Source organism: Pseudorca crassidens, chromosome 16 (genome assembly GCF_039906515.1).
Source record: "Pseudorca crassidens isolate mPseCra1 chromosome 16, mPseCra1.hap1, whole genome shotgun sequence".
Taxonomy (NCBI): domain Eukaryota; kingdom Metazoa; phylum Chordata; class Mammalia; order Artiodactyla; family Delphinidae; genus Pseudorca; species Pseudorca crassidens.
This window is the reverse complement of record NC_090311.1, coordinates 55,816,957-55,840,841: the sequence shown is the minus strand read 5'-3', so window position 1 is coordinate 55,840,841 and position 23,885 is coordinate 55,816,957. Positions and strand designations below refer to the sequence as shown.

General features: G+C 45.6%; 1 protein-coding gene and 1 long non-coding RNA gene across 31 annotated transcripts in view; both read right to left on the bottom strand.

The window, feature by feature from the left end:
- KCNMA1 (potassium calcium-activated channel subfamily M alpha 1) overlaps positions 1–23,885 on the bottom strand; it is a 748,425-nt gene that overhangs the window by 359,043 nt on the left and 365,497 nt on the right. For all 30 annotated transcript variants that reach the window (XR_010935922.1, XM_067710430.1, XM_067710429.1 and 27 more), the window contains exon 3: positions 14,954–15,015. Coding sequence is in view for 29 of the 30 variants with exons in the window: in XM_067710430.1 (XP_067566531.1) it covers positions 14,954–15,015 (62 nt within the window). In the remaining variant the exon portion in view is untranslated. The remainder of the gene's footprint in view (positions 1–14,953; positions 15,016–23,885) is intronic.
- LOC137209157 (uncharacterized) lies at positions 13,204–14,940 on the bottom strand. Its single transcript, XR_010935924.1, has 2 exons — positions 13,536–14,940; positions 13,204–13,431 (listed from the first exon to the last, which is right to left on the bottom strand). It is a non-coding gene; the product is annotated as an uncharacterized lncRNA (long non-coding RNA).

The window sequence follows — 23,885 nt, the reverse complement described above, 5'->3', positions numbered from 1 at the left end:
GCTATGCAGCTGCTTCCCACTAGCTTTCTATTTTACGTTTGGTAGTGTATATATGTCCATGCCACTCTCTCAGTTTGTCCCAGCTTACCCTTCCCCCTCCCCCTGTCCTCAAGTCCATTCTCTACGTCTGCGTCTTTATTCCTGTCCTGCCCCTAGGTTCTTCAGAACCATTTTTTTTTTTTTAGATTCCATATATAGAAAGAGAAAAGCAAATACTGTATGCTAATACACATACTTAGCTGGTCCTTTCCTGGTAGTAAACTGGCTGTGAGCATAACAGCTTTCAGTGAGTTCTGTGGTCCTTCTAACAAATTATCAAAGCTGGGGGTGGTTTGGGGAGCTCCCTGAACCTGCAGTTGGTGTCAGAAGTGAGTGGTCTTTGTGGACTGCTCACCCTCTCCCCTTCTTCTGTATTATCTAAGTTCCACCCATGCCCGGGGACCCAGACCTAGTCTCCCTTCCTCCCTGAAGATGCCCTAAATTACTGCAGCCCAGAAAGCATGCCCTCTTCTGGACTCAAAGCTTGTGTTTCTCAAACTGCTTTTTAGCAAAACCCACAGGAAGAAATAAATCTTACATCACAAACCAGTACACACTTATGTTTACACAGTATATAGAGATCTGTATATATTACTGAAAGAAAAGTTTCACATAATCACATTGACCTTCCAGAGCAATATTTTTATCTAAGGTCCAATCTCCTCTTTTTAAAGATGATTGCCATGGCCCACTGTAATGCTTTTACAAATCAGTAACGAGTTGAGATTTGCAGCTTTAAGACACTCAGGTCCTGCCCACTACCTTGATAATTAATCACGTCGCTGCTTTGCAATACATCTTGGGTTTTTTTGTCCCCTTAACTTTAATGTGTTCACATCGTGTCTCTTTAAAGACCTGATGTAAAGTTTCAAAACAAACCTCCAAAGGACAATAACAATCGTATCTAGTGCTTTTTTGGCCACTTTCATGCTGGGCAGCATACTAAGAGCTTTTACATGCATCACCTAACTCTCACCACACACTGCTCCAAGGAAGGCATTAGCATCGTCCCGCACCACCATTTTCACCCTATTGCACAAAGCTGGGAGAGGTTAACCAGCTTATCCAAGGACACACAGCACTCAAGTGGTAGAGCAGGATTAAGTCCATGAAGGTCTGATTCCAGAGCCTGCTGCTAACCACTGGACAGCACTGCCTTTCCTTTCCACCCATTCTCATTCCCAGCCAGAGCCCCCCAGCCGACCTCCCTGCCCCTCAGTGGACGGGGTATCGACAACACACATGAATGTACAATCCTGCCCAGTCAGCTCGGGGAGGAGGGAGCTGGCAAAAGTCTCCTCTTCACTCAACGCTCTTTTCAAGCAAGGGCCAGTGACCTTCTGCCTGCACGCAGCCCTCTGAAGCCTGTCTGTCAGGGTTGCCCTCATCCGTCTCCGGGGAATCGCCTTCTTCCAGAACGCCAGTCACCCACGCCTGCTTCTCCCCATCCTGCCTTCCCTGCGCCAATTAAACTGTCACAGTCGACCGGCTTGGAGACGGGTGAGGGCAGCAAGAAATCCAAAGGAGGCAGGGAACTGAGGGAAGATGGGGCTTCTCTCAGAAGCCACTCTTCCGTTTTCTGTCACACTGGTCTGAAGACTGGCCGCATGCACCCACTGCGGTCCCCAGCGACTCTCCAGGGGTGCGGAAGAGTCACAGCCTTGCGGAGAGGCGGAGCCGCGTTCTGCATCTGTTTGGGGACCCCAACGATGCCCAGGTCCCGGTGCTCCAGAGCTGGGTCTCGGAAGGGGTGGTTTTGGATGGAGATTATTTGCCTCCCTGACTCACAGATCAAGGAGGAAAATTTCCCCTAAAAACAGATGCTTACCCACAATGAATAAGAGATGCAGAAAACAAAGAGTACTTAGGCTCTGCCCTATAGACCCATCCCACTTTACATACTGCTTTCTGTGTTGCCTGGTATTAAAGGAAGAGCTGGGGGGGTCTAGGGCCTCCCTTCCCTGGTCTCATTAGCAGTGCCCCTACATTTTCAAGATTTCAAAAGCAGTGGGGAAAGGGTATGACAAGAAGAGATACACTACCAAATGTAAAATAGATAGCTAGTGGGAAGCAGCCGCATAGCACAGGGAGATCAGCTCGGTGCTTTGTGACCACCTAGAGGGGTGGGATAGGGAGGGTGGGAGGGAGGGAGATGCAAGAGGGAAGAGATATGGGAACATATGTATAACTGATGCACTTTGTTATAAAGCAGAAACTAACACACCATTGTAAAGCAATTATACTCCAATAAAGATGTTAAAAAAAAAAAAAAGAAGAGATATTCACTGCAGAGAAACTCACACGGAGACGTGTTTTGTATGGCAGAAGGCGGAGGATTCCCAATCAATCTCCGCTTAACCTTTGGCTATGAAGCCTGCCCTCTGTCTGCCACCTGATCTTAATGGCACAAGAAACAGGAATGAGTGAGCAGATGAGCCAAGGATCATCTACAGAGCAGAGATCCTTAGCTTAGGGTTCATGGACCAACTTGAGGGTCCCTGGCAGGCAAAAATTCCTATAGCACTCATCAAATCCCCAAAAAGGTGCTTGACCCACAAAAGAACCACCACCATCGTACACAGTAATCTACATACAGTGCTCTCTATCATTGTACTTGACGTAGCTCCCAACTGTTACTCATTCGTCCTCCTCCTAGCATATGTACACGCATGCATGAGCCACACAGGCACCACGTGCCCCCTCCCTGCCTACCCCCCGGCCTCACCACGTACTTGATAACAGACTGTGCTCGAAGGCACAGCCAGGCTGCATGGCTGCCCAGAGCACAACTCAATTATTATTTTTTTATTATTTTTATTTTTTAAGATGTTGAGGGTAGGAGTTTATTAATTAATTTATTTATTTTTGCCGTGTTGAGTCATCGTTCCTGTGCCAGGGCTTTCTCTAGTTGCGGCAAGCGGGGGCCACTCTTCATCGCGATGCGTGGGCCTCTCGCTATCGCGGCCCCTCTTGTTGCGGAGCACAGGCTCCGGACGCGCAGGCTCAGTACTTGTGGCTCACGGGCCTAGTTGCTCTGCGGCATGTGGGATCTTCCCAGACCAGGGCTCGAACCCGTGTCCCCTGCATTAGCAGGCAGATTCTCAACCACTGCGCCACCAGGGAAGCCCACATCTCAATTATTAATGCCGCTCTTTACAGACCTTGCCTTATTATTCCTGTTCATGCTATTATGAAGAGGGCAAAATCCTTAATGCACTCCTCGCCCACTTGCTCCCGCTGCTAGAGGAAAAAGCATGTGCCAGGTGGGATCATCCAACAGCCTCACGCTCTTCACCTGTCTCTACATAAGGGCTCTGCAGTTCCCTCCAGGGCATCAAGATCAAGTGTATCTCAAATTGGGTTGTGGGTTCATTTTCTGCACTTTCTGAGGGGGGCTGGGAGGACGAGGTAAAAACACCAGCTCTCAAAGGAAGAAACGAGGACTCTGAATAGGAGATCTGCATGACTAGGAACATGGGTAGAATATCTTTGTTGAGGAGGACAAATGCCTTACTGTAGATTCCAACATCTAATAGGTAGACCCTGGAACCCTACCTATGGTGTCCTCCTGAGAGAATCATGATCAGTGAAAGGTAGTATGAGTATTTTCCATTTGGACATCAGACTGACGAAGCAGCTCTACTAGAATCAGGGTTATCATAATGGAATGGTCATCTCTTTTCCAGCTCTGAAAATATCTGAGCTCTGGGTTCTATATTGAAGCAGAGCTTAATGCTATCCTAAAATTAACTGCCAAGTTTCCATGCAAAAAGTGAAAAGTCAGGAGATAGCGATACAGCTCAGACTTGAGACCATATCTGGGGAGAAAGGTCCAGAGATGCTTTCGGTTTTGTTTTTGAAGGGGCCATAACATAAGAGTTTCATCAGCTGACCCTAACGCTCAGCAAATTGGGAACTTTAAGGGTTATGAAACTACAGCCCGGGTTCATCTATGTTAACCCATGCTTTTATACCCACATATGTTAGAAATTAAACCAAAGTTCATGCAATGTGCCCATTTAGCTGAGCAAGTCAGAACACGGTCTCGAGCAATTATCAACACTGACACGCTTAGTATAATCAACTCTGTTTTGGTCCAGTTAATACACTAGTAGAACAGACAGATTTGGGCCTCTTTTCTTATAAAGAATCTGACAATTTAAGGGGGTTATGTTCACTTCCATTTATGTCCTGGAAAATACACTCTTGTGACTTAGCAACCATGTTTAGGAAAACTCTTGCAGTTCTTAAATAAACAGAGTGTATGTTTATGAGGTCCTAACGACGTTCTTTTCAGGGACGATGTAGAGTTAGTGATATGTGGCTTTGGGGATTTACAGTAAGTTGTGGGTGATTTATTGCTGTGACATACAGCATTTGCCTAGAGAAAGGTGGACATTCACTTATGCAGCGTTGGAAGACGTGTTAAACGGGAAACAAGCTGGGACGTGTAGAGACCAAGGACTCCTCACCATGGAGAGAGAAGGGCCCCTTTTTGGGAGACAGAGGTCCAAGGGTTAAGAATATTTTCTGGCACTCAGGGAGCAGAGCTAATTCAAGACCAAAAAGAGAGACAGTTTAGAATAGAGATTGAAAATGGCCTACGGAGGTGTTTTGTTTGGCCCATAGAGTACTTTTAAAAGTGGTGGAGTCGTGGGCAATATTTTAAAACTGAAGATTCAACATGAAGGCCCAATTTCTTCTCTTCTCTCTGAAACAGGGGAAGATCTGCCTGTACGAGTCTGCATTTTTGCTTGGGGACAGTCAGCCGGAGCTGGGAAGTCATTTCAGGGAAGGCTCGGGCTCTCAGCGCCTCCTCGTCTCACATACCTGCTTGCCTCATTTCTAACATCTGCCCACCCCTTTCTACTTGAACTTGCAAACCTCGGTGCAGGAAACGTTCTTTTTTACTGTGGTACTTTCAGTGAACAGACCTCTTACACTGGCAAGACTCATTTTCAGATATGAGAACGGACAAAGCACGTATGTCTCCAAAACGCAACAGGAAAGCAAGATTATTCGGTTTTCTTTTAAAAATTGACATAACCACGGGTGCCATTTTTGATTAAATGATGGGTTGCTGACGTTAATATTTCCCAAAGCCAAATCATAAGACGTGGTTTGAAATGGAATGTTTAGTTTTATTTTCTCATCTGAAACAATTAGATGACACTGGGAGGGGTGTGGTAAGAGGCGTCTGTCTCTGGGCATGTTTTCTTATCTGTGAAAACTTCCAGACGGTTGAGGCTGACAGGAAGGGAGGAGAAAGAGCCAACTTCTCCATCAGGCACCGCAGACTCAGGGCCGAGGGCCCACCACACTTCTAGCCAACCACAAAAATGGATGAATTCCAATTTCTTTAAAACCAGAAGGAAAAAATAAATATAACAATGAATAGGTCATAATGACTCTCGCCTGGATTATACTCATCTTTAGAGGAACACAGCAGTAAAACGTAACTTTTCATATTCTTTTTGGAGAAAGAGACCCAAGAAGGCAAAAGTACCTAGAGCCCACGAAAATCACTGTGCAGCCCCTCCAGGCAAATGCTGGTCTCCAGGCCGGCAGCTCGGGTTGAGCCGTGGCGGGTTTGCCCATAGCATGACCTCACTTAGCCAGGACTGTCATCCCCCCATGCCCCTGGATGCTCTGCACGTGGCAAATTCATAAACGAGGCCCCTGTAAGGCACATTACACCTTGACCTCAGTTTCAAAAAGACGGAGCAGCTGCCTTTCAGCCAGCCACTTCTGGAAAAGTGTCCAAAGGTTTTCATCGTGTGCAGCTGGAGAAGAGGTATTACCACCACTAGAGACAGTTTGCTTTTCTGATTCCGTTATGCCATTCTGAAAGCATTCTCAGTCCTTAATCTTGGTGGCCAACTTCAAGGCAGGGCTTCGCTGGACTCAGCACATACTGAAAACAAAATCCAAGAGGCCAAAGTGTGTGCCATAGTGAGAGCCCCTCTTACGGGCCTAGAGGTGGGTGGGAGGCTGAGTTTTCTGTCTCCTCAACTCAAAATCTCCCCGGGGCCGAAACACTCTGTAAGATCCAGCTATCTTTCCAGCTTCTGAACCTTCAGCACTTATTGTTAGCAAAGCTCATATTAGAAATTGATGATATATAGCCTAGGGATACCTCACTTGTTATCTTGTTTTGTTACCTCATTTTTCCTATATTTACGGCTGGACTTCCTGAACCTTGTGAAAATATATATAATTTAAACATCTTAATGGGAAAAAAATCTAGCCTTATACATAGTACTTGAAATCCCCTAATACCTAGAAAAATATCTCACACACAGTCAGTACTTAACATACATCTATTACTTTATTGATACCTTTAAGGTACATGGCTCTCAGCCCCATCTCTGTTATTATGATGAGACTGGTGGCCAATCCTCCCATGCTATGCTTTCCCATCCACTCACAGGTGGGACAGGATTGTCCCCTACGTACACACATGCATGCACACACAGACAAACATACACATGCCCTTCTCCCAAATTCCGGGAACAGTGACACGTACATCCAAAAAGTCCCAAGGGCATCCTTACTGCAATGGGTTCTATTTTTACAACACAAATAACTCATCACTGACCAGGGTCTCCCCAAAGCTTTAATTTGTCAGGCTGTCAGGAAGAAGGACAAGAGGAATAAAAGCAAAGGCAGAGGTCACGTCTGTGTGCAGCCCATAAACCCCGTTTTGAAGCTGTAGCCGTCAACACCACACCTCAGCACAACCATGGCTGTGTTAAGCATGAGTTCTGTCCCTGTGTTTGGATTAAACCATTCTGAGCTCTAAGCTTTCCCTCCAGCTGGCTTCCGTACTGATCTCTTGGCAGTTTCTGAGTGCGTGTCTGGCTGTGGCTTTGGGTAAAGGACCAGAGCTGGGCAATGGGGAAAAGATCCAGCCCTCTGGCGGTATAAACACATGTTAACTGCAGAAGACATAGACAGCTAACTGGGCCTTAAAGGGAATGCATCTTCTTCATTTGCCCTGAAACAATCATTCTTTTCAAAGAAAAAAAAAAAAAAAAAAAGCCAGAGGGCTGAGAGAGTGTCAGATAATCCAAGGGTTTCCTTTTAAATCCTAGAGAGTGGTGAAAAGAGAAGAAATAATTCATTCTAATTTTGGAGGGTAGAGTAGATATGGATTTATAGAAATAGTTGTCAGATAGTGTTTTCACTGGAGAAACAAATGAGCAGTGGGGCAAAATGTCCTCAAAAGTTATGTGTAACAAATTCCAAACAGCCCAGACCAATGCACTCAGCCTGGTCAATCTTCCACAAGAGAGCTGAACTCTTACTTCCCCTCTGAAATAGTACAGGAAAAAGAAAAATAAAAAGAAAGAAAGAAAAGCAGGACCATAAAATCAGGAAATTCAAAGCCTCTTGCCAATGGCAATGAAATAAACTAATCTCCCACGCACCCACCTGGCTGGGTTTGCTCTTTTCCACCTGGGATTATCTTTGTTCTTTTCCATGTCCCTAAAGTGTCCCCCAAGATAACAGCCTGAAACTCCGGAATTGAGTAAAAGGTCATTATGGGCATTGCTAGTCAATGGATAATATTCACTATCACATCTTTATTCATTTCTTATTTAGTAGAAAGAAACCAAAAGATCAAGTAGAGAAGGGACTGGTCTGGGCAGGAAGAGCTCTGACTTCTGGCTCTAGTTCAGTCCCTGGCTAGTTGAGTGACCTTGAGAAGGTCACTCAGCCCTCACTCGCCAGGAGAGGACGCTGAGGCACAGGGAACAGTGTTACCAGGCGGGCTCCGAAGCCTTTTCAAGTTCTAGCATTTTATTCTAAAGTTGTCTCTTGCAGTAAGCCTGGAAGGTCTAGCTCCATCTTCCTTCCGGCTCCTAACAGCCCTTGACTTTTGCCTCAGGAAATGCCAAAGACGAGCAGTTCGCTTGATGCTTCTAAGTGCGGTCGCATGCGGTGCCTCTGTGTCTCCCTCAAAGTGAGACGTGAGCAAGGAAGCTGAGACCACTGCACAGCGTGCAAGACGGAAGGAACAAGAGTGCTTACCCCCTTGACACACGCGTCTTCTCTACCAGGTTTACAGCCCACTGATGAAAGAAGGGCAATTTGCAAAACCAGATGAGGTAGGATGGTTGAGTTCGGGTTGCTCCCATGCCTGAGCATCAAGGGTTGCCATTCAAGGTTAAATTCTGAAAGGGGACAGGACTTCCCATTGGGAGTTATTTACAGCCTCTCTGCCCCGAAGGCGTCTCCTCTTCCCCTCACCCCGCCCACCATCTGACATGCCATTCTTTCAACAGCTGCTGGCTCTCCCGCCGTGCTCCCTTCACAGATGTGCAGTGCTGTTCTGAACATCCTGCCCTTGAACTTTCCCTACCCATAATTTTCCAAACTAAAGCCTGGCAGTAAAAATGTCAGTGAGGGATGGAGAAAATTGGGGGGAGTATTTAAAAAGGAAAGACAGAATACGGAGACGCTTTACACGCACAGCGATTTGTGTTGACTTCCTCAACACAGGTGAAATGCATGCCACGAGTTCTCGAAACGGGGCTAAAAGCAGATCTCTCAGAACACTACAAGAAAGACCAGGTTCCATAAAGGAGCTGGGTCCAGAATAAAACGGTGAGCTTCCTTCTCGATGCCACGGGCTGCCCAGCTGTCCCTGCCATGGGGCAGGGGGTGTGCTAATGGTGACAGTGAAAGTAGCGTTCACAGTCCTTTACAGGTTACAATGCACTGTCGTGGAAGTAACCTACACTGTCCTCACAGCTCTGCCGGGTGCCCACTACGAGGTCAACACCTGTGTGCACTGTGGGTAATAACAAGACTGGAGGTGGAGGCTGGATATCTTACATGGTTTCAAAGACCTCCAAAGAAACCTCCTTGGGATCAAATTTTCCTAAAGTCCACGGGTTTGATATGCACACAATGCACTAACTCACTCTGTAAGCACACAATGCAAAAGTATAGCAAATTAACTATACGCTGCGACTCTCTAAAGAGACAAAAGAAACTAATGGGGAAGGAGAGCCTCTCTGGTTATCTACTTTAGTCAAATAACTGGCTCAGAGACCTAGGTAAGGATGGGGAGGGCAAAGGGACTTTCCACCGGGAAAGAACGAATCCCTTAAGTCGGAGAGCTCCTTAAGACATGATCAACTTTCCCTGTTCTTTGCTAACTTGACCTCAGTCCATCACAAAATGCTGCCACCCCACTGAGATGAAACGGAAGAGAGTATTTTTAGAACCACAGTTTAGGGAGAAATGAATCAAGGCCCAGACAGACATGAGACAGCACATGGCCCACACGCCCCATGTCCCGGTGAGAAGACTCACAGGACCCTCGTGAGCACAGCTGCCTTGCAGACTTGGCCCCGAAGGTGCGAAATGGGGAGATGAAGAACAAATGAGAAAACAAGGCAGATGAATTGGCAGGATGAGGCGACGTGACCTCTCTTGAAACATCTCACTGAACCCATGTAGTCGCTTCCACATCTGGAATTTTACTTCCTGACTTGGAAAAGAGGTTCCTTCAGACACATGGATTCAAATCCTGGCTCCACAACTTACTAGCTGCATGGTTTTGGGCAAACGTTGCAGTTTCATCTGTAAAGTGGGAAAGGTCATAGTACCCACCCTATCAAGTTGCTAGGAGAATTTAATGAGACTGCACATATAATTCATTTTAAAGTGCTTAGCGCTATACCTTGACACAGCACAGAATCAGTGAATGTTCTTCCCTCTACCACCCAGCCCTCTCTTCCCTTTTCAGGAGAATTTCTAGGCAAAGGGATTAGAGCCTGGCTGTGTGAAGATCTGGGCAGGTAAAATGGTGGGGTAACTAGCCAGTTCTGTTAAAGCTCTTGGTATCGCATTACATCAATGATGCCCATGTTATTTTTAGAGACTATGAAAACAATCTGGTCAATTTCTACTGCAATCTTTTTTTTTTTTTTTTGTGGTATGCGGGCCTCTCACTGCTGTGGCCTCTCCCGTTGCGGAGCACAGGCTCCGGACGCGCAGGCTCAGCGGTCATGGCTCACGGGCCCAGCCGCTCCGCGGCATGTGGGATCCTCCCGGACCGGGGCACGAACCCATGTCCCCTGCATCGGCAGGCAGACTCTCAACCACTGCACCACCAGGGAAGCCCCTACTGCAATCTTAAAGACAGTTTTCTTGAACCATAACCAACCTCAAGCAATTTGACCGTGTGGAAAATATTCAGCATGATCACACTGAAACTGTCTCAAATGAATGAACGAATGAATGAATGGATATAAAATGAATGAATCACTGAGTACAAATGTAAAATCCTAAGGACTGGGGGAAGGCCCCTTTCACAGCACCAACACCACTGGCAGCCTGGAATCTGGTCCAAATTTTGGATGCTCTCTAAAATTTGTGCTGCTTTTCCCTTCCCCTTCCTAATGTCCATACCCCCCAAAACAGCACTGCTGATACCAGAAGCCGAGAGCAAAGACCAGTGAAGTCAGCAGGTGCCCCCACTGTGTACCAGCCATTTTGGAGCAGATAAAGCCATTAAGGAAAAATTTAACAATGTATAACCTTTCAGCTTTACTCTGCTCACAGCAGGCAGCGTGCCTTTTAGAGACACAAGCCAGCAATGAAGTCACCAGTGAGCAGGACTTGACCTTCCTTTTCAGTGTGTGCAACATTAAATATTCATAATGCACTGAACTGCAGCATAAGAAGTAGTGGAGTTTAAACATGAATCAAAGGGATAAATAGCTTCACACAGGTGAGTCATCCTTTCCAAGAATACCCCTGGAAAAAATGCAAATACCCAGGGCCCTGAGCCTCTACCTCTTCCAACGTTCTTCCCTTGAAAATTCTAGAAGCAGCAGGAACTGATGCATTATGCAGTCCATGAATCCTGCCCTCACACTGACACCTTTGGGTCTTTTTTCTTTTTTTCTTTATCTGTTAGAGAAGAATTACTGATCCTATGTCAAAGGGAGGAAACAGACAGGGATGGGACCAGCAACGGTGACAGTATCACCCACGGGGCATCTTGGGGCACTTCTGACTTCGTTATACAATTTAAAAAAAATCTTTGCTTCACAGAAGATCAGAGTATGTGGAAGTAAAGGGGGGGGGGGCGTAGGTATCGAGAGACGTCAAAATTAGAAGTTGGAGTGCCTTAAATTGGGCACCTTTAAAAAGAATGAAAGTTAAAGAGAGTAAATCCTAGGAGTGCTCATCACATGGAAAAAAACTTTTTTCTTCTAAATTTTGTATCTATATGAGATGCTGGGTGTTCACTAAACTTATTGGGGTCATCATTTCATGATGTACGTAAGTCAAATCATTATGCTGTACACCTTAACTTATACAGTGCTGTATGTCAATCATATCTCAATAAAACTGGAAGGAAAAAAAGAAGGAAAAAGAACTGGAGTTTTTTGGGATAGTATCTGCCTCGTGTGGCCATTCAATGTCTTTGCGGGGGATGGAACTACTGTGTGTGGTGGGCTTAATGCTTCTCTGTGTCTGTTAAGGAACTGACAGCTGTGTCCATCCAAAGACTGGGTGGAACATCTCCCTCTGCTTGGGTGTTTCTAGAAAGTCTACTGCTGGGATGATGAAGCATAACGTTAACATGGTTTCATGTAATTCTCTTTGGCTTTCCAACCTAGGAGCTCTGAGCACAATCTGTCTCGGCCAGGTAGTAATCAGTTGAGGCTGCACAAGTGATTTCTTCTGTGGTGACCACGCTAAGAAAATCACACCCAAAGAAGGGCCTCCCGAACCCTTGAATGTAAAAGACCTACTCAGGGATCCATACTGACTTAACAATGGAAAAGGAAAGAAGTTTGGGAGAAGTCTTTGGAAATGACTTACCTGCTGCCTCTTGATGGTGAAATAAGCTTTGAAAGGTTAAGAAAATCATAAACCCACCAATTATGACATTTATCTGAACTGCCTGTCCACTCATACAACCTGCATTGGCCTGCCCTGACAGTGAGTTAACAGCGCCGACCAACAGAGCCTGTTTTCTATATTAACGTGTGTTCCGTGCACTATTTAAAGGGCTAGGTCAGAGAGCCTCACATCTTGAACTTGTGCTGTGGCGCATTCCCCGCCATTCTGGTTTAAACTCACCGAGACAAGCCATTTCACGGACCATGTCTGCCCAGTTAGGTTCACACAAGGGAAAGCCTATGCACTGTCCTTTGATTTATTTATTTGAAGAGTATAAATACTAACTAAACTTCATCTGAAGAACACTAGGTACACTTTTTTCCAGGGTGACGATTTCGCGTAACTTCCAAGAGACGTGTGAAGCTCTCTTTCCAAGATGCCCAGATGGCCAGCCAAACCACGAGTGTGTAAAGCCGGTGAGAGTTCTGAATGAAAGGGAGGGATGAATTTTAAGAATTTACATTCTGCTTTCTTACCCGCTTTTCATTTGCATCTTATATGTGGACAGAACTTCTTACCTTGTTTACTATGCTTGATTATAATTTATCTAATGGGCTCCTTTTTCATTCCTGGGAATGAATCTATGGCTTATCGTGGAGGTAACTTTTAGATTCTACTTTAGTTCATCCCCTCACTTACACAGGAAGCATCCTTACTGGCTTTCCCCAGGAAGATAGTAGACCCTTGGTATTGACTATGCTGATGAGTTCCCCCGTAGGACAAACTCCTGGGGTTTGACCTCAGAACCCAATGTAGTGATTCCAATGAAAAGCAGAAAGGGCTACACAAATAAACATAAGATCTTCTTATAAACAAAAAGGCTCACTATGCCAAACCACTCAGTTTAGGGACAGAGAAGAAAGACTGAGGTTAGGATCAGGCTGAAATAGTCTCCATGGAGAGTGAGGACAGTCTTGGTTCTAAGATTCTTAGCATTTTTGCTGGGAAAAGCTGAGCACAGGACTGAAGGGCCATTCTTAGAAGAGACTCCTTGCAAGTCTATAAGAGAAACCAGAACCAGAGAGGGTTCCCAGTACTGGCTTTCCCAGGCTCAGCAGAATCATAACTAAATCCAAAGGACACTGAAGTGGTGCAGGGCATCCAGGGAAGAGGGTCGTGCCTTGGGAGATTCTACTCCTTTCCCTCCTTTCACATGGAGCTGAGAACACCAAGAACTACAGAGCAGAAGACCGCCCCATAGCAGAGACTATAAAAAAGGACACAATTCAAATCCATCTTACAAGAGCACTTTATTTCTGAGAAATACAGCGGAGCAAAAAGGAAGAGACAAGGAAAGAAGGCGCCAAGGCACCTGTCCTTCTGGCCGATCACCACACTCACCTCCGCGTAAGGGTTTGCCTGCTGGGGCTCACAGACTACATGCCGGAAAGTACCTTCTGAGCCCCGGCACAGAAATCGGCAGGGTACGCACCCCATGACTTGTGAGAATACTCCTCACCCCTGGGGAGAAAATGGAGAGGTAAGACCAGGAGCTTTAAAAGATCTTTGGTTCAATTAAAATATGATCGAGAATTATTAAGAGGAGATGTTTAAATGGGGCTTACCTTCAATGACATGCCAATTGGAGTTTTCCAAACTTAAAAAACTCTTCTCTTTCTCGGCCAGGAAGAGCTGATGGAAGAGTGCGTGGAATCTCAACTCCTGGAGGACTTTTCAAGGCCCCTCCACCTGAGATGGGCAAGGGCAGCCCAGCCTTGTGCGTGGGGATGGGCTGAAGGGCCGCTGATATTCCAGATGTGGCTGGTTCCCAGCGACAGGTGATGATGTTTTCTTTATTTTCCTTGGCATGATTTTGGCTCAACACCCAAATGCACAAAATCCTTTGGCTGGTGACCAGTAACTCTGAGAAATTCAGAGTTTAGGCATGCATGAAATTACTACAGAAAGAGAACGCTGAGCTCAAAATTCAGGCACACGAGGCTCTGAGCCAACAGGGATATCAAGCAGGTTTCCTCAGATCAAACTCCAGCATCCAGGTGTACCAGGGTGAGAGCTCAGGGAATCAAAACCACTCCTACAGTGGATGAGGTAGGCAAAGAGCTGAAGGCCACCATCCAGGTGTCAGGTGCATGTCCCCACAGAAAGGAGTCAGACCAGCTCAGCTCCCATTTCCCAAATGCTGTCAACTTTAAGCTTGCGACAGAACATTTGGAACAAATGATGTACCGAGGGGGTGACATGTGCAGGAACCAGGGCAGAACTGGCTGCCACCTAGCAGCTCCGCTCAGTGCCCCCTTCTGCCTCCTTCAAAGCCTTTTCTGTCCATGGCTCAGACAGACCCCACCCCAGGCTCACCCCAGAGCACCAGTTCACTCAGCCGGCGCCCCAGGGGTCTCCACGAGTGTCCACTATAGGAAATCTCAGATGGCCATGGGCCTCCACCTCTGGGAGTCATCACAAACCCCTCCATCCCATCTCCTTACCTTCACAAGTCAAGAAGCACCAGCCAGTGACGCTTCAGCTGAATATTCAGTTGGCAGGCACAAAGGACAGCATCAGGCTTTCTATGCTGACTTCCAATAAGAGTAAAGCTTTGGAAACCCTCACAAGAAAAGGATCCTACCACCACGGCAAGAATGGCTCAGACCCTCACCGACTGGACACCATGACTCTCTCAGAGGTTGCAAATTCACACCAGAGCCCTTTTGACCTCTTGACACCTTCAGTGCAAATACCGCACCAGGAAACAGCTATTTGAAAATCAGTAATACCCAGGGAAAAGGTGTGATGACCTCAGATTCCTCTCCCGCCCTCCTAGGCCAGCGTAATCAAAGTAAGTCTTCCTCGTGAGAGCTTGCTTTCCCATTCAGAAAATCCGCACAGACAGCCCTGCCTTCCTCCAAAAGCCTTCCACACTCAGGAGGCTCTGGCAAAGGTTGGTGTTAAAGGAAATCAACGGATCAATGTAAAGGCTCGTGATGGTTTGAGAAAAGAGGGCAAGACAACGTATTTGAATACTCACTTTGACGAATCTATGAAGTATATTACAAGTGCACCAATGCTGAGAGCAAAGACTAACACCACCTGCAAAAGAAGAGAAAAACACCACCAGTTAAGGGCTGAATGCTGGGAAGTTTACTTATTTATTTTCTGGACACACGCAGCTGCAGCTCGGAACATGGTGTTTTCAGGGGCCTGCTTGGCAGTGTCGCCCCCTTGCTGCGCCCACATACTACCCTGCGCACGGCTCCTCACCTTGCAGTGGACAGTAACCTCACTGCTGGCCAACAGGGCGCAGGGCAGACTTTTGTATCCCTGGGCACTGGGGTTTCATCTGGCCCTGTTACCTCAGGGTCCAGCTTCTCTGCAGCTGAAGTCAACACACTTCAGTGGGAAAAAAGCAGGTAAAAAAAACTGCAGTGATACAATTTTTCATATTATATGTAACCTAGGCCCCAAAGGAACTCAGAGACAGGGACATCAATTTTTAACAGCTTTGCTGAGGTATCATTTACATACCATAAATTCACCCATTTTAAGCGTACAATTCAATCAATGACTTTGAGTAAATGTATCAAGTTGTGCAGCCAGCAGTGTCATCTACTTTCAGAACATTTTCATCACCCCGGAAAAATCCCTCCTGCCCATTAACAGTTAATACCTGTTCCTACCACCGACCCTAAACAAACACTAATTTACTAGCTTACTTTCCGTTTCTATACAAGAAATATTCATCAAAAAGCACACATTTGGTGTCTGTCTAATGTCCATATATGCGCACGTAGGCATATTTATATTCATTGCATGAACGTGTGTGTGCGCATGTGGTTGTACTACTTCTCGGGTGTTCTGGAGACAGTTTAGGCGCAGGAAGCCAAATGAGGTCATACGATTGGCCAGGTATATGACAACGTTCTTCTTCTTTTCACTCTTCACTCAAAATCACCACTGATACAAAAGACAGTTTTGGCATCTCCTCCAAAGGATACCTGTCACAGTAAAGTCCATCAAACGAATATGCAGCATATGAGGCTGACGCTGACACTTCTGTCCTCACTCCACACTCTAATTTCTTTATTTACTCCTTCACAGAGGAGGCCAGGAGTGCAACTAAAAGGAGGTACAAAAATATAAAAGACGCCAAGAGCCAACAACGAAGCTTGAGAACAAAAAATAAACACCACCATTACACATAATGCCAGGGGCAATAAATATCTAGGAGACGTGCTAATATCCTAAAGGTACTGCAGGGTGAAGGGTGTGAGAAATGTCAGCCTCTTCGGCATATCTTCAAATTGACATCCCTGTGGCACTGGCTGGCGGATAGAGGTGAATCCCGATTTATGTGACGATTAGGCATGATGGAGTCGTGTGTGTGTGTATGTGTGTGTGTGTGTGTGTGTTCACATGCACGTGAGCCAAAATGGCTGATAGAAAATGAACTCTGCATACCTATTCACTTAAAACATTTACAAAATGCCATGGAGTTACATCCATTCCATGGATGGTGGGTACAAAGCAGACAACTGACAGTTGAAACAACTGGATATTATACAAGGAATATGTGGCTTCATAGCATCTGATGAATTCCCCTTATGAAAGGAAGTATTAAAACAATACACCACCGTGGCTGATTTTATTCTTCCATTGTGTTTTAAAAACTGAAACGGGCTCCAGCTGAATCCAAGAAAACTCCTGCAGTCTGTCAGTAATTACCCTCGGCCCAGGGCTAATGCCCCTGGCAGGCTCACCTCAGTCTCTCTCCTCACACATGCACTCATTCATTCATTCATTTATTCATTCATTTCTTGCAAAGTTATACACAAAAACAAACACATCAAGAAGCCTCTGCTTTTCCCTCTATTATCTGAATGAGGCAGCAAATCAAGTAGCTTAAGATTAAGTTTGATCTGTGCTATTTCTGAGACATAAGCAGTTAGATCCGGGCCCTGACCTCATTCTCAAAATGCTGCAAAGAGAAGGGGTGTGGCCAGATCAGAGGGGAAGGACCTCTTCTTCATTCATAAACAGCTGATGCAAGACTAATCTCTGGCAATTTGGCTGTGTGTGTGTGTGTGTGTGTGTGTGTGTGTGTGTGCGCGCGCATCCGTGAGTGCAGAGCTTCTCTCAGAGCGGGCTGTGCAGGCTTAGGCCATTAAAGCTAGAGAGAAGATGAGGGCAAAGGATGGGGGAAAGGGGAGGAGAGAAAGGGAAAAGAAAGGGAAAAAGTTCTTGCACACCGTATCTGCATCATTCTGAAATGGGCTCAAAAATCTAAGCTCTCCTGCCATGATGATGACTTCCCAGCATCGGAGGGGACAAAGCAGCTGACACTAATGTGTCCCAGCTGCCTCTGTGATGGGGAGTAATGTGCAGCTTTAAGCGAATCAGCCAGTGACAGGAGGGGCGGCCTCTTGCTCTCTTCAGATGCAAAGTCAAATAGCAGCATTGCTCTGACAGGATAAGGGAGGGAGAGAAACCCAGGAGGAAGATGACTCCACAGTTCCCAGGAGCTGAAGGTTCTGAGGAGTGGACCTATTCTTGGGTCCACACGTTCAGCTGGAAGACTCTCAATGGGGTACAGGGTGTCCGAACTGTCCCATCCCCATCCCCCAGCCACCTGCCTCCAGGCACGAAATGATCAATGGGGTGGGGGAGGATCTGCTTCTCAGTATGGCGGCCACCATGCCTGCGATTTTTAAACTTGCTAAATGGCTCTTTATCCTGTCAGGCTTGATTACGTTGTCAACCCGGATCCGGGTGCTGCAGATAAGGAATCAATCCTTTGGATCTGGCCATGAAAATAGGAACCCAACAGATGAATCTTCTACAGGGCCCTCGCAAAGGGCTAGTTCTCTCTCATCTTGCATCTCTCATCTCTCTCTCTGGCAAACACCCCACTGTCTGAGAACCCTACTCTAAAAATGAAAAACTTCAGTCCAACTATACAAAATGATTAGATTTGAGCCAAAGTGGTAATGGTTACATTACAGAGCAGCCCCAAATAACCACCTAAGTATTTCACATTTGCTATGCACAAGGCCCTAGGAAAAACAAAAGGAAGAAATCCACTTGGAGTCATAAAATACGCTCTTTTTCTGCAGTAACCCTTACACAGATGAGTCCTGTGCTATTATGCAATTAGTGCTCAATTGTAGGGTACAGGTAGAGTCGATATATAGTAAGATATGGACTAGATGGGACATACATAAATGGAGGAGCTAGGGAAGGGCGGGAACAACAGAGGTTCTTGTCTCAACAGCCACTCCCTTCTCAAAGTGTCCCTTCTTCCGACGTGTTATGGCTACTCTAATACCCCTTCATTAAGGGGGAGGGCCGCTGGGAATCCTTCCTTGAGCAACTACAGTCCCAGGGACCAGGGGCAAGGCAGCCCAAGGGACATGGTAAGATGAGACCAAGAAAAGAGACCGGGAAACACTCGCCATCTAGCAGCTGAGTCACAGAACACCCCTAACAATGACCAAGCACTTTACAAAGTACTGTCGCAAACGAGAGTGTGTGGACACAGTCTGACACAAGGGATGAGGTGAGCAGTCCCTCTCAGCGCACCCTGTGCCTGTCATGAGAGCCCGGCCAGCCTTCCTAACTCTTCATAGTCTGGGTTCGCCACATCACCTTGGCTACCCTGCGTAGTGCTAACTGCCGTATTCTTAGGTTTACTGCAAACACCCGTACGCTGTGTGGTGGTACTGAGTCCTGAGTGATATTTATAGAGCGCCAGATTCCTAAAAACAAAAGCAGTTTGATAAATGTCACTGGAACAATGGTGCCCGTGAGTCATCTATTTTCAAAACTCTAAGATCAGACATGACATGTGTTTGTACAGAAGAATGCTAGGTACACAGACACACACACACACACACACACACACACACACACACACAGTATACTAAAAGAATGCCTGTCCCCAACACCTGACACCAGAAGTCTGATGATATGGGACTTCCCTAGCAGTCCAGTGGGAAGACTCTATGCTTCCAATTCAGGGGGCGCAGGTGTCATCCCTGGTCAGGGAAACTAAGACCCACATGCTGGGCGGCCAAAAAAATAAATAAATAATAAAAATTTTAAAAAGCAGGAAAATTATATAAAAACAAAAGTCTGATGATACTTGGTGAGCAGAGAGGAGAAAGACACAGCCATCTTCACGATGGAAATTCGAGCAGACCCTGAAAACCTTCCAAATGTCTTGGAAAGTTCAGAAAAATGCACAACAGTATGGCGAAGCACAGAATATCCTCCCTCAGGTCACTGAAGCTCCCCAAGGAAAAGACAGATCCATTGATGCGATATGGAGGTGAACGAATCTGGAAAGCTGGCTCCTCAGAGATACTGCCTGCTCTAGAACCTGGTTTCAAGCTTTCGGGTTTAGGCCCAAACGCTTTCAAACCCACACATAAGGCTACATGGGCCTTCAGACATGGATCTGGAGCAGAGGGTCACAAAGGTTGCTGCCACTCAAATCCTATCACCTGAGGAGCTCTCCTTAAAAGCCCTCACCTCACCGGGGGACCAGATAATTGAGAACTGGGGTGAGGGGGAGGCCGCATATCTCTATTTTTAACAAGCTCCTCCAGTGAATCTGATGTGTGGCCAAGAACGGGGAGTCACTGAATTAAACCCATTAGAGAAAACCACTTAGCTCAAGTCAGAGGTTAATTTACAAATGTCGCCTTAACAATTAGCCCATTAGAACATATGTATGAGGCCTGCACACTTTGAGAATCGTGCTAGGAGTACTCTAAAAAATACAGAGCGGGGGATGAACTAATTCTCTCCTGAACGGGTTTTACACATTCTACTCAGCTCACCGCAGAACAAATGACCCTACTTAATGATTCTGCACGTTTGATCAGGGCCTAGCCAGCTACTGGCAGCAGCGACCCCTCAGAAAATGAACAATTTTTGATATAGGATCCCAAAGGCACATTACTTCCTTTTATTGAGGTATAATTTATACACAATAAAATGCACTACATAAAAAAAAGACATGAGGACTCCCAAGGCCAAACAATCTGGGGATGGTTTGTTTATGAGAGAGAACATCATTCCAGCATCCAAATTATAATGTTTGGTCTGGCAAATTGTACAACTCTACAATCAACCTTTATTGAACTCCTCTGCTTGAGGTCCAGAGGGGGAGAGAGGGAAATAGAAAACTGAAATAGCTAAGTCAGGCCTGATCTTTGCCCTCAACTAGCATGGAATCCAGAAGTTTAAATTACTCAGGAGTCCTTGTGAATTTTATAAATGCTACACATATAAATAGACACTTCTGAGAAGTCCAAGGAAGGAGGGGACCTAGGAATAACACCACCGCCATTGCAAACTCCCACAGTGGAAGAGGAAGAGGAGAATGGAAAACCAAGGAGGAGGAAGGGAGAGTTCCTAATGCTCCAGGTCCACCTGGCTGGTCCAGGGAAGGGCAGACACCAGGTGCATGGGGTGGCTGGCACGTGGCGGGGAGAACACAGGACTCCAGTAGGGAGGCCCACCTGGGTTTGAATCTCAACTCTGCCCCGATAAGCAGCATGCTCTTGGGCACATCACATAATGTCTCTGGGACTCAGTCTCCCAATCTGTGAAATGGTGGGATTAGAACAGATGCTTATCCAGTGGGGACCTTGACAGGTTACTGTAGACAGTGAAAGATGAAAACTGTTTGGCTTGAAAAGGCAGAGCTCTTTTATGCCAACTGTATGCCATTTCTGCATAATTATAATTCAGCACGATGGCAATAAGCGTGTGTCACTGATCTGTGTCAGAAAGGCTTGCTTCTTTCATAAAATCACAAGTGTGCACTCCATGGGCACTCGGATTCAGAGTCTGCGCTTCCAGTAGCACAGTGAGTTGCCCCTGTAGCTTTTCATCTCAGAAAACTAAAAACCTAGACCCACCAGCTGCCGCCTCCTGCGTCTGTGCCTCAACTGTGCCATCGCTACAGGGCACTGAGTGGTGGTCTGACACAGCCCCCCCTCCTCCTACCTTGGTGATTCACTAAAAAACCTATGTTTCTGCCAGTTTTAGCCCGAGAAGCTCACAATGAGTCTCAATCTTTTCTCAAGGGAAAAGGGAAAGGATTTCTTTTTCTTCACTATATGGCAAGATTAGTAGTATGTTTTTCTCATCCCTGAACTATTTGCTGTTCTCAATAGGAGAAGACATAATTTTGCTACCAAAAAAGGTATTTTTGTTATCCTAAATAACAAAAGATTTGTAAAGTATAAAACCAATATTTTGACAGCACCATTTAAACAGCCAAATGTCCCCTAAGTTTCCAACCTAACATTCTGGTGCATTACATTTGACTTACGTTAAGTGCTTACACAAAAATGCCGTAAGTGGATTCACTGGAAACCAAGACTCCAAACAATAGTTGAAGTGCAGATGTATTCAAGATGAAAGAAGGAAAGGAGAAAAAAGGAGCTTTCAGCAGTTGGTATTTAGAATTATAGCATTAAAATAAAATACATGGGACTTCCAGATAAGAGTAAAACAGTGCTTTATTCAAATGTAAGGAAGCCTAGTAAAAATGCCCATGAGAACGTGTGTGTATGTACAGCTGATTCACTTTGTTGTGGAGCAGAAGCTAACACACCATTGTGGAGCAATTACACTCCAATAATGTTAAAAAAAAAAAGAATTTCATTGGATGAATATACTGATTGGAGTATATTCAATTATAATTTTTAAAGTAATAAAAGAATATAGTTACCAAAAAAAATGCCTGTGATTTTGTGGGCATTCAAATCTGGTGTTTCCAAAAATGCAATACTATAAAGCCATACTCAGTGTAGAATGGACTGGATTTTCAGGACACGTGATATAAAATGGCGAGGACCCCCACTCAATCGCTGCAAATGATTTCCATGGCTTTTGGTATGAAGATAAACATCCCTGACACAGCTTAGAAGACCCTGAAAACTCTGGCCTTTTTCCTCCTCTCTGGCTTTATCTCACACTTTCTCCCTCTCTAGACGCCAACTAATGGAAATTTCAGTTCTTATTTACCGTGTGCACACCCCCCCCAACCACAGGGCCTTTGCACAAGCACTTCCTTCCTCCTGGAAGACTTACTTCCCCTCATAGACTATCCATCCTTCAGATCTCAACTCCACCATCACTTCCCTGCTCACATAATATAGGAAAGTCCCCCATGAGCACAGTTTGTACCTTGTGGCACTTAGCACAGGAGCAATTTTACGTTTCTTTGTGTAATCGTTTGATCAATTCCCCTCTCCTCCACTGGACTGCATATTCTGTGAACACAGGGTGCATATCCATTTTTACTCATCATTAAATTCCCAGGAGCTAGCAAAGTGTCTCGATCAACATTTGTTAAATAAATAAGCATATGGAGAAAAGACTGGAGAAGGGGTTTGGAGACTGGGTGCAGTGAAAGAAAAAGAAAGCTGGAAGGATATGAACCCTCACTGAGTGGGACTTCAGAGTTTAAATCCTTCCCTGTGATGGTAGGATCCAAGGGACCCCTGCTGAAGTGGAGCAGGGTTGAACATCACTGCAGTCAGGAGGACAAGGATGGGGGACACACAGGGGCCGGCTAGCACATTCAAGTGCACAGACTGGAAGCTGATGGCCAGAGGGGCCTGGAGGTCAGTAGATGACACCAGCAGGGAGAGTAGACAGAATGGGGATTTAGTCAGGCGGCAGGGGCCTCAAGAGAAAAGGTTTTGCACAGGATGGAAGAGGTAATGGAGGGCCAGAGTGTCCAGTGATCCCTGGGCTATGGAGAAACAAGCCACCTCCATACAGAGAAGTGAGGGAAATTACAGCTCTAAGAAAAACAGGTTCAGTTGAGATGGGAGATGTCAGGAGTGTTATGTGAAGAGGTTGAGAATTTAGATTAGGTTCAGAACTAGAAATCTGAGGGAACAAAGGGAAGCCCAAGTCCTGAGGGGGCATGATACAAAATAATATAAATATAAATGCATACATGGGACATGAATATATATACATGTACATACGTACACACACACACACACACACACACACACACAACAAAGAACACAAAGACAAACGAACACTCTGCTAATTAATCACAAATGCTGGATGTCTGTCAATATTTTTTAACCAACTACATTCCCAGCAATGTGTCTCTGTCCATTTTCAAATTAGGTAGTCATTTCAAAATTACTATAGATACAGAGAAGCCCTGGAAAATAATAAGGCTCCTCCTTAGTGTACGCTAAGAACAAGTTTATTATAAACCATGCGTCTGCTGGTATACAGACAAATTAAGTACAACAGCTGGCTTTCTGGAGAGGGTGGAGGAGAAACTGACTAATACAAATAGATACGGAGGGTCTGGATTCTGCTTGGTTTGTTACGTTCCTCAAAGAAGAATCTGGGGCCTAAGTTATAAGTCAACTGCCTACTCTCTTCCCCTCTGAGGATTCATGTTGAGTGTGAGTTGTGTGAACTTCTGCAGGTTAGTGTCCCCAGCTGTCACAGGAGGGTCATCTGTCTTACATCCTGGATTTCATCGACCATGCTCATCTCATGCTGCACAACTTAAAAACACAGAAGAGTTCAATGTGTTCCTCTAAGGTCTAAATTTTTTAGAACTGAAATAAGAAACTGAAATGATGGCAAGCAATAGTAACATGAAGACAGAAAATTTTCCCTAAAACTTGTGTGCTTCCTGAGAGTTGAGGTTTACTGACACTGAAATCTTAGGCCACTGCATCAAAGAATTTTAAAGGTTGATTTCTGCATATTTTAACCAATGGCATGAAAACCGCTGCCTTGGCAAACAAGGCAAAAATCTTCCATTTGAGGTCTAAAGTTGGAAAGACCTTTCCTGTCTAATTATTGAAAAACCCAGGGGAAAACATTCCATCAGCTGGTGGAGCTCCCAAGATTGCACCTAATGAGCTTTTTCAGAAATTGTCTGGTTTAAGTGCATGTGAGTT